The 16,637-nt window shown below is 38.0% G+C and overlaps 1 protein-coding gene across 2 annotated transcripts in view; it reads left to right on the top strand.

Annotated features, from left to right (window-relative positions):
- Window positions 1–16,637, top strand: part of LOC306882264 (S1 RNA-binding domain-containing protein 1-like) — an 80,757-nt gene that overhangs the window by 43,295 nt on the left and 20,825 nt on the right. The window contains exons 18-20 of one of the 2 annotated variants that reach the window (XM_079436778.1): window positions 8,390–8,496; window positions 10,211–10,378; window positions 13,078–13,230. In XM_079436778.1, coding sequence (XP_079292904.1) covers window positions 8,390–8,496; window positions 10,211–10,378; window positions 13,078–13,230 — 428 coding nt within the window. The remainder of the gene's footprint in view (window positions 1–8,389; window positions 8,497–10,210; window positions 10,379–13,077; window positions 13,231–16,637) is intronic. The other variant, XM_079436779.1, reaches the window with a different exon arrangement.

Raw genomic sequence — 16,637 nt, 5'->3', positions numbered from 1 at the left:
TGCAAGATTTTAGGATGTGTGAGATTCTTTCATTGGTAACTTACATCTACATGACCTTGCAGGTAACACAAGACTGCACATTTAAAAATCTTATGTCAGGTAGAAATTGTAGCCTGTTTTAAGGATGATTTAACATCTGCTCTGTCAGGCCTTGTCATTTCTACACTACTGTCAGGACATCTTTAGCCATTTTCAGATGCCTTGTTTGGAGCTGTTGTGTTTTGCTGAAAACGTAGGTCTCTGGTTACGCAGGAGGCAGAGGTTTGGGAGGTATGTAAAGGGATCTCCCCAGTCAAACATCTTTGTGTGTTCAGCTCTCTCTGGGAAGTGTGTTTTCAGAGCCTGCAGCTGGTTAGATCTGCATTGGGTCATGAGGGCGGGGAAAGGAGACAAGAACTGATTGACATCTCAGAGTGGCAGCTTTTCATAAAAAAAAACCCTGTTAACTGAGCTGAGTGTGGACAGACACACTTTGTTCTGGCGCTGGGGCCTATCCAAGGCAAACAGGACCTCGCACCTGAATTTAATCCCGTGGTTTGTGTGAGCCTGTGTGTTTTTGTGCATACGTGTGTGCATGACTTGGTTCGGAGACCTCGTCGTGGCTCTGCTGGGCTTGGTGAGGCAATGTAATCGCATATTTGTGTTACCGCTGGCCCGTTCCCTGCTCTATACCTGGCATGTCGGGGTTCAGGATATGTGTCTGTTCAAACAGAGAGCAGGTTTAAAAACTATGTGAACTCCCACCACATTTCTTCACCTATTCCCCAATGCTTTAATTGAGTTTTGGTTGTTTTGTCTTCAGGGTTACCACACCGCTAAGCCATGTTAGAGCTCAGCTGTCAGCCGCTCTTCCTACTGTGAGCGAGGACCAGAGAGTGCGGCTCGTGTGCGTTTGAAGACAGATGGAAAGCTTAATATCGGCTTTAGGCGAGCTTGGTCTTTCTCAGGCCCTGCTGGAGATGTTGGTTTGATTCTTAACGTATGCTCTACCAGATGCAGCTCAGTTTTACACTCGCTAATCAAAATGGTTATGCAGTCTTAGATATATCCAGTAGGATTGACAGGAGATTGGAGAGATGAAAGCTGAAGCCTTTTTCAACAACTACTACTGGAAACATTCAACGTGTCTAGGTTGATATCTCAAATATGACCGCAACAATTTCAGCCTGTTTACTTTCTTGTTCAGCTTTGTTCAATTTGTCCGCAGTGATTGAAGTGCTTTTGAATCCTTAAAGGGATGGAATTTCATGCAAAATTATTTTATTATTTGCTGACACAGTTTAGGGGAGAAACTAGTTACATGTAGAATCAGAATCAAAAGAGCTTCGTTACCAAGTATGTTTACACACACAAGGAATTTGACTTGACGACAAGAGCTTCCATTGTAGAAGAAAGTACAGACATAGTGCAGATATACATAGGAATAACACAGTAGGGATGGAATATAACTGAATTACGTAATTTAATTACAAAATAAATTGAACTGTAATGTGTTATAGTTACTGAGAAAAATTGTAATGATTACAAAAGGGGTTACATTTGAGTATTTTCACACATTCAGTTTTGATTGATTTCTTTGATTTTTCTACCAATTTTCTACCGTTTGCAAAGATCCTGATTGACAGGCGATCTGACCAATCAGAACGCGGATATTATGTGCCGCCGCTGCTATCAGCCATCTTGCCCTCCATAGAAATCCATGTTAAAACGGGGTAAAAAATATAGACTGAATTTAAACTTTTTCAATATAAGTAAATATAAAAATACTTTTTTTTTTTTTTTTTACTTGTTTTGCGTAACGTTACCAGAAAACCTGTTAAGTCCGGCGCTGTATGCATGGCTTGCAACGCTTAAGTTAAATACTGAGTGTTAACTTATAAAATAATATGTTAAAACGTGTGCTCTTATCATTCTGTGGACAAAATCCCGTGAACTTCGCCCCGATCGGGAGCTTTATATGCACGTGCGCTCATCTGTTTTCAATGCAGCTCTCTTCGCGCCGCTTCATGTCATCTTCCCTCTCATTAAACTATGACAGGTCCTTTACAGCAAAAAAAGACAGTCACTGCGACACTCTAAAGTGATGAAACTACGGTGCCATGTGTTTTTTTTTTTTAAACCATTTTCATAGGTTTCACGTTATTACGGAAAATATGTAAATGCGCATGCCCAGTAGCTGCAGCTGTATCACTTCTAGCCTTAACCACAAATCAGACAGGAGAGCAGATTAACTTCGGTGGACTTAAACTTGAAAAATGGTGTGTTTTGCGGTTGGAATAAAATACTTTCTGATGTTTATTCATGTTCATTTCGTGCTTTAAGTAAATATGAAAAGACTGAGGCAATACAAAAAAACAGTATCATAACTATTAAACTGTCTTAAATCTGTTTAACCTCAGAACGATCTCAATGTAAAAAGAAGTGCTAAAGTCTGATTTTGTGGTGGCTGTGCTTTGAAATAACATTTTTATCATCTTAATTCAAGTGATGAAGGATTTTGAATGTCTGTCAGTAATCAGTGTTGAGTACTTCTGTAAGGTTAGCCCAGCCTGGTTTAAATGTTTCAAAATGATTAATAGTTGAAAACATTCATTGGAAATAAAAAAAATACTCAAAAAGTAATCAAATGTAATCAGTTACATTAAGTTAATAAAGGGTAACACTGTTTTTTAAGGTGTCCGTGTTACACTTGTTACATATACTTCTATAATACATGTTACATGCTGTATAATAATAAATTATGCATAATTACATGTAAGTAACCCTAAAGCAAACACTAATCCTAACCGTAGTAAGTACATGAAGAGTTCATTTGCAAAAACAGATAACTCCGTTTTTAACCATTATCAAAAATCATGTTTTTTCATTGTGCTTTCCAATTAATCTCAATCAAACTGCAGTTGGGTTATTTTGACTAGATTAAAAAATAACTTTAAAAAAACAGCTAACTAACACAATAAAACACAATAATTTTTTTTTGAAAATGTGTAAAAATGGAGTTATTTGTTTTTGCAAATAAACTCTTCACATGTACTTAATATTACTCAGTACTTAAATGTATAATTACGTTGTAACAAGGACACCTTAGGTGTTACCTAATTAATTCATTGAAATAGTTACCCTACTTATTTTAAATAGGGTAACTTGTAATCTGTAACCAATTACATTTCCAAAGTAACCCTCCCGACACTGCCCTTATTTCTTCTGCAGAACACAGAAGATGTTTTGAAGAATGCTGGTAACCAAACTGTTTTGATGACCATTGACTTCCATTGTATTGACAAAAACCACATTTCTGAAAATATCTTTATTTGTACCACAGAAGAAAGTCATACTGGTTTGGAATGACATGAGGGTTTCATTTTTGGATGAACTATCATTTTAATTATCTCTTTACTGACCCTGCATTGCCGACGGTCCGACAGTCGATACAGATCATTGGCCGTTCTCTTGTTCAGTCATATACCATTCATTAGACTTTTTCTCCCAGTATATGAGCACTAATATCGCAGTGGTGGCGTCCCGCCACGTAAATTAGTGTACCCTAGCACATATCTTCCTGGAACAGCCTTTAAAAATAGATCTGGGGGGTTGTGATGATTGATGGCTTTCTAATGAGTGTGCATTCCATCAGCAGAGCTCCAAACTGCCCGCAGGCGACACTTTTTGGGTGTCTTCCTCTATCAGCCTGCTCAAGGACTGTGAGAATTTTCGCTCCATCCGCGCTCAAGGCGGTTTATACAGTCGACCTGCTGCCAAGTACTCAAAAGCTAGCCTTAGGGTTTGGGAGCAGCTACATGGGAACCTTTCCACACACTTCTCAGGTTGCATCCGGCTATTATGCGGCAGCAGGTTTTTGTACGTTAAAAATAAGGAGTTGTTTGTTGTGAGAAGTACCTTGAGCATGCACTGATTTATTGATTATCAGCAAGCTGTCAGTGATTGTAGCATTATAATCTGTTTGTGTAAAATAGTGACTGTTTTGAAATCACCATAAGCATCATATGGGAAAATGGCATTAAACTGTTAAATGTCAGAGTAAACGAGGATCATTAGGAAGGATTGGGCCGCCGTTGAATATCTCAGCTTCAATGTTTATTGTTTAGTTTTCATGTTTCATTTCAACAAATGCATTCCAGTAGTGTACATATATTTCTCACCTCTCTAAGGTTACAAAGGAAATGTGTGAGAGATTTTGACAGAATATTACAGCCAGTGGTGTTCTCCCACATGAAGTCTGTTTTGTGCAATAAATATTTTTGGAGGTCTAATATTAGTTGTTTTTCCAGAATTTGTGTATCACAGACTAGATTTAGGAGGTGATACTAAAATAAACTTCATTCTTTTTTGACTATTGGCAAGTGTTTAAAACCATTACTAATTAGGTTAACTGAAAGTTAAAGAAAATGCACAACCTGGTGCGGTGTTGTGATGATAAATTAAAGATATTTGCAAAGTGTGATTCTCTTCCAGTCTGTGATGAATGATTTTCTGTCTTTGCTTGGATAAGATTACTCCATTGTATATGGCTAGACAGTTTGTTATCACACAGATGTCCTTGTTCCAGTGGCAGTCATCCGGATCCTGTCATACACATTCTGCTCTTTGCCATAAGACACATAGCTCAGCCAATTCATCCTAACAGTCACTCAATATCTCAATCATCCTTAACCCACTGAGATGTTACCATTGTGATGGTCTATTATTTTGACTAGGTAAATAATAAATAGAAATGATAGATCATTTCTATTTATCTTCATTCAGTCATATCTAATAGGACACTATTCCATCACTGTGTTTGTCAACGAAGAATAAGCATTAAAACCTCATTTCCATTGCACTGCACTTATATATGAGGTACCCTACCTGCAGGAGTCCATATTTTATTTTATTTTTATTTTATTTTGTTTAAATATTTTTTATTTACTCTGTTTGTTAACAAAGAACTGAGCATTTAAACCTCATCACCATTTTACTGCAAGAAAACATGGTTCCTTGAAGTCATACTTTAATATGAGGTACTCTACCTCCCTACCTGAAGGAGCCCAAATTTCATTTTATTTTATTTGACTTGACTTTACTTTACTCTGACTGTTAACGAAGAATTGAGCATTAAAATCTCAATTCCATTACACTGCAATAATATTATTGTATTTTATTTGACCTGTTTATTAATATTTAAATCAACACATGCACAAATTATTTCAGCAATCAAAGAAGAGGAAAGTCTGCTTATCCCATAACATATCTTATCACACCCTTTCTTGGAGTGCTTTGGTGCCTGTTCTCGACGGACATGTGTTTTGTGGACAAACAGGCAGATCTGCTAATGAGTTTACAAGATTAGATTTCTCTAGGCAACAACATTTGTTTTGAGGGTGAATTTTTTTTTTTTTTTTTTTTTTTTTTTACGGAACATCTGCTTCTCAGACCACTTTGACATTCTCCATGTTTTTGGCCGCAATTTCACTGTCCAAAAGTACTGCATTTTATTACATTGGAAAACAGTTCTTTAGCTAGCACATTGCGTTGCTCTGTGTTTAATGTGAAACATCATGGAAGGATATTAACAGTCAGTCTTAAACAACTGAATATCCACCATATATGTATCCTCAAAACATTAGTTATAGAATAAGGTTCTCTACACTGTTTCATGTTTTCTATTCTTCATTACCAGCTAAATTGGCCTCATGATGAAGCAAGTTGATTTGTAATGTGTCCCAGAATGATTAAAACAAAAGATATTGGGATAAAGTATCCCGATCCACATCATCTCAGACCCACTTCTTACTTTTTTCCCCATTGGTTGTGTAACTTCAAACACTAACACTCTCTGAAAGTAAACCACTGTGTCCAAATATGAGGGAAATATATCGTCTATGTCTTTGTTTATTATTTCTGCCTGTTCTTGTGTTAGTGTGTGACTGTGTGTATTCATGTGTGCACAAGGGAGGTTGAATGTGTATATTGAGTTATATATATGTAAGAGGCCCGTGGGCTTCTCGGTCTGTTTAATATACTGAATTTGTATTCACACAAACACAATGACACACTAGTGCACGCAAAGACAACTTGAGAGCATTAGATCTTACTCACACTGTTAATTTACACAGAAAAGTACACAGAACAGGCAATACATGTCGTACTCTCCCAATCCACCATAAACGTCATAGCTGCTCTTTTAAATGTTGGGTTTTCCCCTAATTAAAAAGAAAATTAGAGAACACTTTCTTTTGACCTCTTGAAGTTTCTCATCATGCTTTTACAACCATAAACGGGTTGGTGTTTCAGAAGTCACATGCTCAACAATTCATTAAAAGAGCTTTGAATCTATTTCAAAGATGGAGTTGTAGATGGAGTCAGTGAGCTATTTGACTAGTTTAACTACATTTGTTTTTTTTTTCTAAAGTGTTGAACTCCCATCATGTTCACTGCTATAAAGTCGTGGCCTAATGGTTTGAGATTTGGACTCGTAATCCAAAGGATGCAGGTTCGAGTCTCGGGCCGGCAGGGATTGTAGGTGGGGGGAGTGAATGTCCAGCGCTCTCTCCACCCTCAATACCACGACTGAGGTGCCCTTGAGCAAGGCACCGAACCCCCAACTGCTCCCCGGGCGCCGCAGCATAAATGGCTGCCCACTGCTCCGGGTGTGTGTTCACGGTGTGTGTGTGTTCACTGCTGTGTGTGTGCACTTTGGATGGGATAAATGCAGAGCACGAATTCCGAGTATGGGTCACCGTACTTGGCCGTATGTCACGTCACTTTCACTTATAAATGGTTTTATTTTAATTGTAATAATTGTTAGGTGCAATGAACTTATTGTGTTCATGTTGAACTTCAAAATGCTGCTATGAGGTGGTACACGGTTAAGGTAAGTTTTTGGTGGTCTGTGGGCTAAGATATAGGAGTAGGGTCGATAGTGTAATTGCAGATCTAACTATAGAAATTAATTACAGATGTAATTACAGAAAGGAATTTTTAAAACACAAGCACAATGTAAAAACATGTATGTGCACAATAAGTATACATACATACATACAACCACCCTACATTTTTTTTTTGATAATCCATTTTACTCTGTATTGAAGCCCGTTTCCGCCACTGAATAAAAAATTAAAAAGGTAACTGAGACTTTTTATCTCGCAATTCTGACTTTTTTCCTCAGAATTGTGAGATACAAACACAATTATAAATGTGTGTTTATATCTTGCAATTCTGAGTTTATAACACACAATTGCAAGTTATTAAGTCAGAATTGCGAGATATAAACTCAATTCTGAGAACATATCAGCCCCCCCCCCCCCCACACACACACACTCGGAATTGGACTTTATTACTCGCAATTGCTAGTTTATATCTCACAATTCCAAGAAAAAAAGTCTGAATTGTGAGAAGTCGCAATTACCTTTTTTAGTTTTATTCAGTGGTGGAAATGGGCTTCCGTAGATTTATGTCATGATACAAAAGAAAAAATCTATTGTTTCTTCCATTTCATTGCAACATTAAACGTTAAAATAAAATTATCTGTTTTTCTTCCAAGCCACCATGGTGAACTGTAACCAGTACATGAAAATGAAAATCTTGCAAAAGTGGAGGTGGTGTTTGTCGTAATGACTTTTTCCAAATGAAGAATTGCACATTCTTGTTAGCAGGTCTCAAGCACTGGTATAACTTCTTCCATATGGATACTGGTCCCAATGCAAGACAGACAAAGGCTTGTCAGAATTCCCTGCTTGCTCCTAATTTTGGTCAGTTTTGAATTTGGCCTTGTGGTTTTCTTTACTTTGAATTCCATCTCCATTTTAGAAAACCGCCTCCAAAGTGTGAAAAGTTCGGCTGGATTAACTTTATCAATTCCCTGCACTTAATGGAAAACCCCTGTGAGAGGACTTTGAAGTGTCACAGATGCTTTCCAATGAAAACAGCCTCAGACCTTCTCTCCGTGTCTCTTGAGGCAAAGCAATCCACTGGCTGCCTTTTTATTCTGTCGTCTCTTTTTTCCCCCTCAGACCAGCATGAGCACCGCAAAGTATTTAGGGTTACCGTTTGATTGCCAATGACACAACGTTGGCCTTGCAAAGTGGCTTGTTTTTGGAAAGTGACTGAGACAGCACGATTTGTTGCTGAGATATCTAATAGATGTAGACATTCTTGACATTTCGAAAGACACGGAGTAGAACTTTTACCGTTTTAATTATTTTCAAAGTAACCGTATTGATTTAGTGGACTTTTAATATATGTCAAAATTCTGATTGAATCAAGTCAACATACTAGAAAAAACATATTCAAGGTGTTTGATTTCGTTTTCAGAGCCCAGGTCAAGAACAGAGCTCTTCCTTTTCCTTTCTTGCACAAACACACGTTCTAAGACTGTGGTCACTCTTTCCAGCACGACGTGTCACAGAGTTTGCTGAGGGCAGCGCTGGATGGGGTGGTACAGGAGTGTGTGAGCTTCGTGGGAGTGGACATCAACATCTGTTCAGAGACGCTGATGAGGTAGAGGCCAAATACTTTCCAGCAGGAGTCACAACATGGCAACTTCTCACTCGCCTCCCCGTTATTGCTTAGCGCTCTGTTTAGTCTGACACCCTACACATCGCGCACACACACACACTCAGAGACGCATGCACCGTAACTTCTTTTCACATCCCCACTACACACAAACATTGTGATCTACATACACAAACATTGCCGCTCGCTAACATATACACAAATTGAGATATATAGCCTCGAATATTAGTCACATAAACTTACAGAAACACTGAAATGTACACATTCATTACATCCACTCGCTCTGCCTAATACCTTGTAGTAGGATTTCGTGAGTAATTGCAAATTGTTTGCAGTACGGAAAACAGTGATTTGGAATAATATATTTCCGGAATACAATCAGGATCATGTCTACATGCCCCTAGATGTGCCTTCGAAATATTAGCTTTCATTTACACAGCTTATTCTTAAAAAAAAAAAAAAATTATTCGTTCAACACTAGAAGTTAGTATAAACAAGTTTAAAAAATATTTTGATGAAAACGGGTACACTTTCATGTTTCGTCAATGCATTCATTCAGATATATATATATAAGCATTAGAAGGAAATACATTTCACAAATATCAGATTTCTATATTTAAATCTTTAGGATTATGCCTTTGGCTTATGGTGTACTTAGACACCCATACATCACTATACTGAGCTGGAAAGCTGTGTGATCCCATTAACGTGCAGGGTTAAATGCTCGTGAGGTAGGCTGGGATCAGGTCATCTGTTTACCTGACTTTAAATGAGCTTTCAGTACCAGAGCTCCAGACGACGAGTTCGTGGCTCCAGTGTTATTCACCCCTTATTTATAAGTGATGACATATAATGTTTACATAGCTGCTTTTAGGGGAGCTGCCACTTTGAATTGCCCATACCGTCTCAAAAAAAAATTGTCTCAATGCCTTTCTGTTTTGTATGGAAAGGGCAAAAAGATTATGAGATCTTAGGTAGCCATTTGGTAATTCTGCTGGAAAATGTTCTCAATATTTTACTAATATCGGACTTCTTGTTTGTGAATATGTACGGATTACATAAGTATGAAAAGGAATTTCCATGGCCTTGGGTGGACTTTTAAAGCAAAGCTCTTCATCCAGGATGTGTGGTTAATGCTGGGTATTGACATATAAAGCAATGACTAATTCCAAAAACAAACAGGAGTTGAACCGGCGGGAAGATGTGAGAGATTAAATTTAGGTTTTCTGGACCGAATAACTGTCTCAAGAATCACTTAAATCACTTTAATCTCATTGCGAACTAAGAAGTTTAATTGCATAAAAGGTGTGTTTAAGAGTGACATTTTTGAACGTCAGAGAACAATAGCAAAATTTGCTAGCCTAGCACATTAGCAAAAAAGCTGAAAAAATTTAGAAAATAACAAACATTTTTAAATCATATTTGTTTTGAATGCTCAAGACTTTATTTTAAGGTACAATTCTCACTATTAACAAGCCATTAACTTTGAATTTTGCCTCAAACTTCTAATTTGCTGCTTATTAAAAGTTAGTAGGTAGTTGTTAAATTTAGGTATTGGGTAGGATTAGGGATGTAGAATATGGTCATGCAGTATGTAATAATAGGCATGCTAATAAGCAACTAGTTAATAATGAGAATGGGTCCCTGTACTAAAGTGTTATGTTTCCCTTTTTTTAAATGAGGTGTTTTGTTTTGTCAGGCACATAGCAGGTCTGAATGCAGGGCGAGCACGCAGTATTATGGACTGGAAAGAAAAGAACGGGCCTTTTCTCAACAGAGAGCAGCTGAAACTGGTCAAAGGCCTCGGTCCTAAGAGTTTCCAGCAGTGTGCCGGCTTCATCAGGATCAACCCCGAGACAGTACGCAGGTACACGTCCAAATCATGCCACTTCTACAGTTACATGTTTTTGCACCAAGCTGCCTTTATATCATGTAGGGGGTAGTGGGATAAGATGTCACCCCCTTAACCTAAAGTAATTATGCATTATTTTTTATCATATATTGTATCATATATTTATAAAAGGTCAGTGTGTAAAATGATGCAAATTATTTGTCTAAACATTAGCTGCGAATTATAGTATTAAATTTTTTTTTGTGTCAGTGGTCAGTGGCTTAACCAATAGTAATGGTGAGCTTTGCCAATAGTTAATTCATATTAATTAAATGAATGTAATTATTATTATTAATAATTAATACTATTAATGTCACAGGTGCTATTAAAATAATGCTGAAAAACATTTGACTGCATTAAAATGTTCTATATATTAAATGTCCCATGGCATGAAAATTTCACTTTATGAGGTTTTTTAACATTAATATGAGTTCCCCTAGACTGACTATGGTCCCCCAGTGGCTAGAAATGGCGATAGGTGTAAACCGAGCCCTGGGTATCCTGCTTCGCCTTTGAGAAAATTAAAGCTCAGATGGCCCGATCTGGAATCTTCCAAAATGAGCTACTACCGTGCGAGGCAAGCGAGAAACATCATGGCTTGCAAACGAGCGAAGCACTGTTTTGCGTCTGAGTAATAAACTGCGCATATTAACAGACAAATTATGTTCATATTTAAAAGTCCAAACAGTCAGTAAGCGACAAGTGTTTGGAGACGCTGTTTTGTAAATGATTTATTGATGAGTCTGCTGCTTTAAGGCAAACTAGGTCTAGTCGCTAGGTTTGTTAGTATGTACCCGTTATGGGAAAAAAGCCGCCTAAAGGGTCTGAAAGTTACTAAATATTGTTCTAAAGTCACGCTCATGTTTGTGAGACACGTGAGCTGATGGCAGCGGGCGGTGGATATTGTTGCGGCCCGCCCAGGTAAAGTCTATGTGTGGGAAACACTGACCGTATCCAGACACAATATTTTAAACTAACCATTCAGAGACGTCCTGCTGGAGCCGCTGAGTTGCAACTTCTTCATCCGGTGCTTCTCCATCCGGATCAGATTCTGGGTCAAACTGAAAAGCTTGAACGACTGCGTGTCTACGAGCCATTGCGATACATCCACTGTCAACATTAGCGCATGCTACCGTGGCCGCAAGCTGCAGGACACACACCCACCCTCCACCTTGCCCCGCCTCTCTCCTCATCATTAGCATTTAAAGCTACAGACACAGAAATGGCTCGTCCTAAGCAAAGCTAATTTTGGGACTGGCTCGTAGTGGCTGAAATTCTGCACCAAGGCTGAATTTCAGGAACGAGACTTCAGATACAGTACTAGGGACCACTTAGGCCTATATAAAAGCATCCAAAAAACAGCATGTAATGGGACCTTTAAACCTTTCCCTGGATGACTGATAAAAATGTAATTATTGTGCAGCAAATAAGGATTTGGAAAAGGATTGTTTAATGAATAGTTTTACTCTTTTACTTATTTTCTCATTTATATTAATCTTTTTGGTGCAATGTGAGGCAAGTTGTATCACTTGACCATTTGTTTTTTCTTCTCATAATTTTATGGTTATGTGTAATAGACGCTTTCATCTAATCCATTGATAATCTTATACATACACCGGGTAAAATAAGTTTTGAACACGTCACCATTTTTCTCAGTAAATATATTTCTAAAGGTGCTGTTGACTTGAAAATTTCACCAGATGTCGGTAACAACCCAAGTAATCCATACATGCAAAGAAAACAAAAGAAACAAGTTCAGAAATTAAGTTATTTGTAATAAAATGGAATGACATAGGGAAAAAGTATTAAACACATGAAGAAAGGGAGGTGCAAAAAGGCATGGAAAGCTGACACCAGCTGAAATATATCAGTAACTAGAAAGCAATCCTGCCACTTGTCAGTGGAAATTAATATTAGCTGGTTCAGTCTCGACACCTATTGCACCAGGATGATGAATATGAAACAAGGGTGGACATTTCAGCAAGACAATGATCCCAAACACAGCCAAGGAAACTCTCAGTTGGTTTCAGAAAAATAAAATATAGCTGCTAGAATGGCCCAGCCAATCACCTGACTTGAATCCTATAGAAAATAATAAATAAAGATCAGAGTTCAGAGGAGGCCCACAGAACCTTCAAAATTTGAAGACTCTGTGGAAGAATGGGCCAAAATCACACCTGAGCAATGCATGCGACTAATTTCTCCATACAGGAAGCTTCTTGAAGCGCTCATTATCAACAAAGGCTTTTGTACAAAGTATTAAATATATTTCAGTAGTTCAGTACTTTTTCTCTGTCATTCCATTTTAATTTAATTTCTGCCTTAATTTCTTAAATTATTTGTTTTGTTTTATTTGTTTGTATGGATTACTTGGGTTATTACCGACATCTAGTGAAAATGTCATGTCAACAGCACCTTTAGAGATATATTTACTGAGAAAAATGGTGACGTGTTCAATACTTGCTTTACCCGCTGTATGTATTATAATGCATCAGGATATCATCTTCAGATATATCTCATTTCTTGTAGAATGCAACTAAAAAGTGGCACAGCTTACCCCAATCTCTAGAAAATGAAGAAGAAATACTTACAATTTATAGGTCACAAATCACATGTAAAAGCAAATTTATAATTCAGACATTTTACCCTCAATGTTTTTGTAATTGTGCTTCAAGCAGTGTCTGTTCTGGAGGGAACGAAGACCTCAAGGTTCCTCTGAAACAGACAGCTGAGAAGAAAAAAGCCAAAGCCTCTGGGAGCACCTCTAACCAGTTTAACCCACTGGACCAAACCTGCATCCATCCCGAATCCTACAGCATCGCCTTGAGGTGAGAACAGAGCGTGGCACTAAACTATCACGTTACTGCCCTACTGCAGATGATCATTGGATCTGCTTAAGGATTGACCCAAGTGGTAACAAGTGTTTACCTCAAGTGGGAGCATCTGGTCCTGTGTTGCTCAGTGTCAGAGTTGTGCGAGCTGCTGGCGCTCATATGAAAAGCACATTCAGCATGTGCTCAGCACTCTCTGGCAGTGAATGACGCTCTCCCCGCAGCTGTGCTGCTCAAGTCTGTTTAGACTACTCCAATCTGACACTTGTGCCTGTTGCTTCCAGAAGATGTGCGCATGGATGCCCTGTGGTTTGGATGTGCTTGCATGCATGACAGCTGCAAGTTAAATCAGAATCAGTGTGTGCATGTGAAAGAGGTTTTTGAAAATTGAATATGAACCATGGGCAAGGCATCCGAATGCTGTGGAATGTGATTTATTGGTGAATGGCGACTATAATTTAGGAACAAGACATTCATTCACTGCCTATTACTCACTTTTTCATTTCCTTCATAGCTGATGTTGTACTTTGGCTGCAGTTGTAGCATGGTTTGTGTACTTGTGCAATTACACTTCATTTTGTGACTTTGCATGTGTATATGTGCAGTTGTGCACAAACATCTGAGACCAAACCTGGAAATAAACAAAGTTGCCAAAAATCATTTTATAAAAAAGTAAAACAAAGAAAGTTATGACTTGAAGAAATATTGAAGATTCTATACTATTTTTAGGCCAGCATTTTATATTGTATATTGTATATTATAAATTTAAATAGAATTAAATCAAATTAATTAAATTAGAATAAATTAGAATTTAAATTATTTATATATTATTTAAATATAAGTCAAATAGAATTTGGATGGATTGATGGATGGATGGATAGATAGTTTGTAATTTACAAATCATATTGCATAATAATCACTTTAATATATAAAAAAAAATGAAATTAGTATGAATGAAATAGATTTAAAATCGAACATTTTGACTGCTGGTCTAAGACTGTAGACCCCTCTGTATATGCATGTGTGAATCGTATGCGTGTCCATCCACTCCTTCTCTACCTGATCTGTCGTCAGAGGCGCCTTTTAGGGTCAGAGGTCTAATAAAGCCACTTAGGGGCATGGAGTGGGGGAATAATCACCCTGTTATATTCTCCCTCCTCTCCTCTCCTTCTGTTTGTTTTCATTTCTCTCCGTTAGGCTTCATTTCCGACTAAACCAGGCAGAAAAGCCTCCCTTGCAGTCCCCTGTATTATCACCATTCTCTATCGTTACCAAATGCTGTGCTAATGGACATTGCTCTACTCCAATTGTCATCATGAGCCCAGGCATATTTTTCTTGGAGTAACAGGATTTGATTAAACATGGCCACCAGCAGTGCTGAGTTGGTAATGTAGCGCCCAGTTAATGTAGCGGACTTTAAACAAGGGTTTCTAGGGGGCTTTGGAGGAATTCTGGGTATTGCTAATAAAATGTATCAAATATGTTGCGAACTTCAGCCAGGGCTGGAATCATTAGGCTAATGATGCGAGCAGAACCGTCTGAGCGATGTCTTTATAATGATGCTGACAAGCTTGACGTATTCTCAACAATCTGTAACCCATTTATGCACTGGGTTCATCACTCTTGTCCTCTGTTTCACCAGCTCATTCTCTTTCCCTATGCAAATTATTAGACAGGCCTTTTCACTTCCTCTCTCATTCTCATTCATAAAAATGCAGCAGTAAATGAGAAATTAAATGGAAAAACGCCCCTCACTGCATCCGTGACTGGTTTGCTCTTAATATTTGTGAAGTCAGGACAGGAGGTGGCTTAAATCAGTCACACGTTGCACTTGTGAAAACATGCTGCTTGTCTCCCTCCATTTCGTGAGTGATTTCGTTGCACGTCGGGCGCTTTGCGAAGCGTGGGCCAGTGGACGCTAATGGCGGATCATGTTGCTCTAATGTGATGAACATGATACCCTTAGCCCCACCACTTCCCACTCATACACACACAAATACGCATACACAATATGTAGCACTGACCCCCTGATGGACCATCTCTAGTATTTAAGTATTAGCTGTGAAACAAAGGTTGATGCTAGCTCTTATCGGAACCTCCTACCAAAATAAACTTCCTTTCACTTGACCAGTTTCTGCGACGTGCCATTTTATTATAGCCAAGAACTGATAGCTCTTTCTTTGTTCTTAAGTACTGTAATTTGCAAGAACATGAAGGGGAAAGTAGTGGTTAACCATGATATTTAAAACATTAAATGTTGTGTAAATAGAAATACTACAAGTATGATAATATCTTAAATAATCCAGTGGTAATAACTATATGGGGTGTGTTTCCCATACAACAACGTAACTTGCTGATTAACTGCCAGTATGTTGGATAAATTAACCAACTAGTCTTGACTTTACCAATTTCCCAAAACCACCATTCCAATATGGTGGTTTATAGAAACAACCACTAATGAGGCATCTATTTATATACAGTAGTCAGCATTTGAAGTGGGTCAAAAAAGTTAATCAAAGACAAGAACGCATTTTGGTTTTACGTTTTAGGACAACTTTGATGAATTCATTAATTTGAGATCTCAGAGAAGGTGCTGTTATTAACATGGCACCTGATGATTGCTTCACTATTTTTTCTTGCCCGTCGTTTTGCTTTATTTGATGTTTGATTCATCACAGGTTCCCTCTTTTGTCATACTTTGCCATTTCCTTACGCATTTATGCACATGGGTACTCTTCAAAAACTATGCTGATTGTTGACATGATGAAATATAAACGGTAGATTGAAACGGACAAGAGCTGTTTGTGATGCTGTTTGTGAAAAACTATGGTTTCAGAAAACATTGTTGAAAGTAATTTGGTTACGACGGAACTTGCAACCATAGTTAGCTAAAGACATGCAAAAAAAATAGTTTGCCAGTGTTTGTTTTTTTGGATTCCATAAAAAGATGCTGTGTTAGACACCTCGGTCTGCAGTAATTGCTGATCAACAGTAAGTTCTTTATATATACTTTTTGGACAGTTATGGTAATAAACTCTCTCTTAAAGTTAAAGATTAATTTAACTTATAGCATTTATTATTATTATTTTTTTTTTCTCAAAATTTCTATAGTTAAAGCAGGGGTGGGCAATTAATTTTCCCAAGGGGCCACATGAGAAACTTGGGCGGTTGCAGTGGGCCGTGTCTATGGGAGAGGGGGCGGAGTCAGCCATTGCCCCGGTAACCGCAGTAAACAATGCGGTGCAGCACCTGACTTTGAAACTTAGCCTTTTGAAGTGTAAGCTATATCTCAATTTATAGTTGTTATTTTTTTGTTTTTGTTTTTTTACCGAAGCACGACCTAAGTATTCTCCTCCCATTTCTACCAGTGAACCGTTTCTGTCACTGCAACTTCCCAAACAGGT

This window comes from Barbus barbus (genome assembly GCF_936440315.1).
Source record: "Barbus barbus genome assembly, chromosome: 16".
Lineage (NCBI taxonomy): Eukaryota > Metazoa > Chordata > Actinopteri > Cypriniformes > Cyprinidae > Barbus > Barbus barbus.
This window is presented reverse-complemented; position numbering and strand designations above follow the sequence as displayed.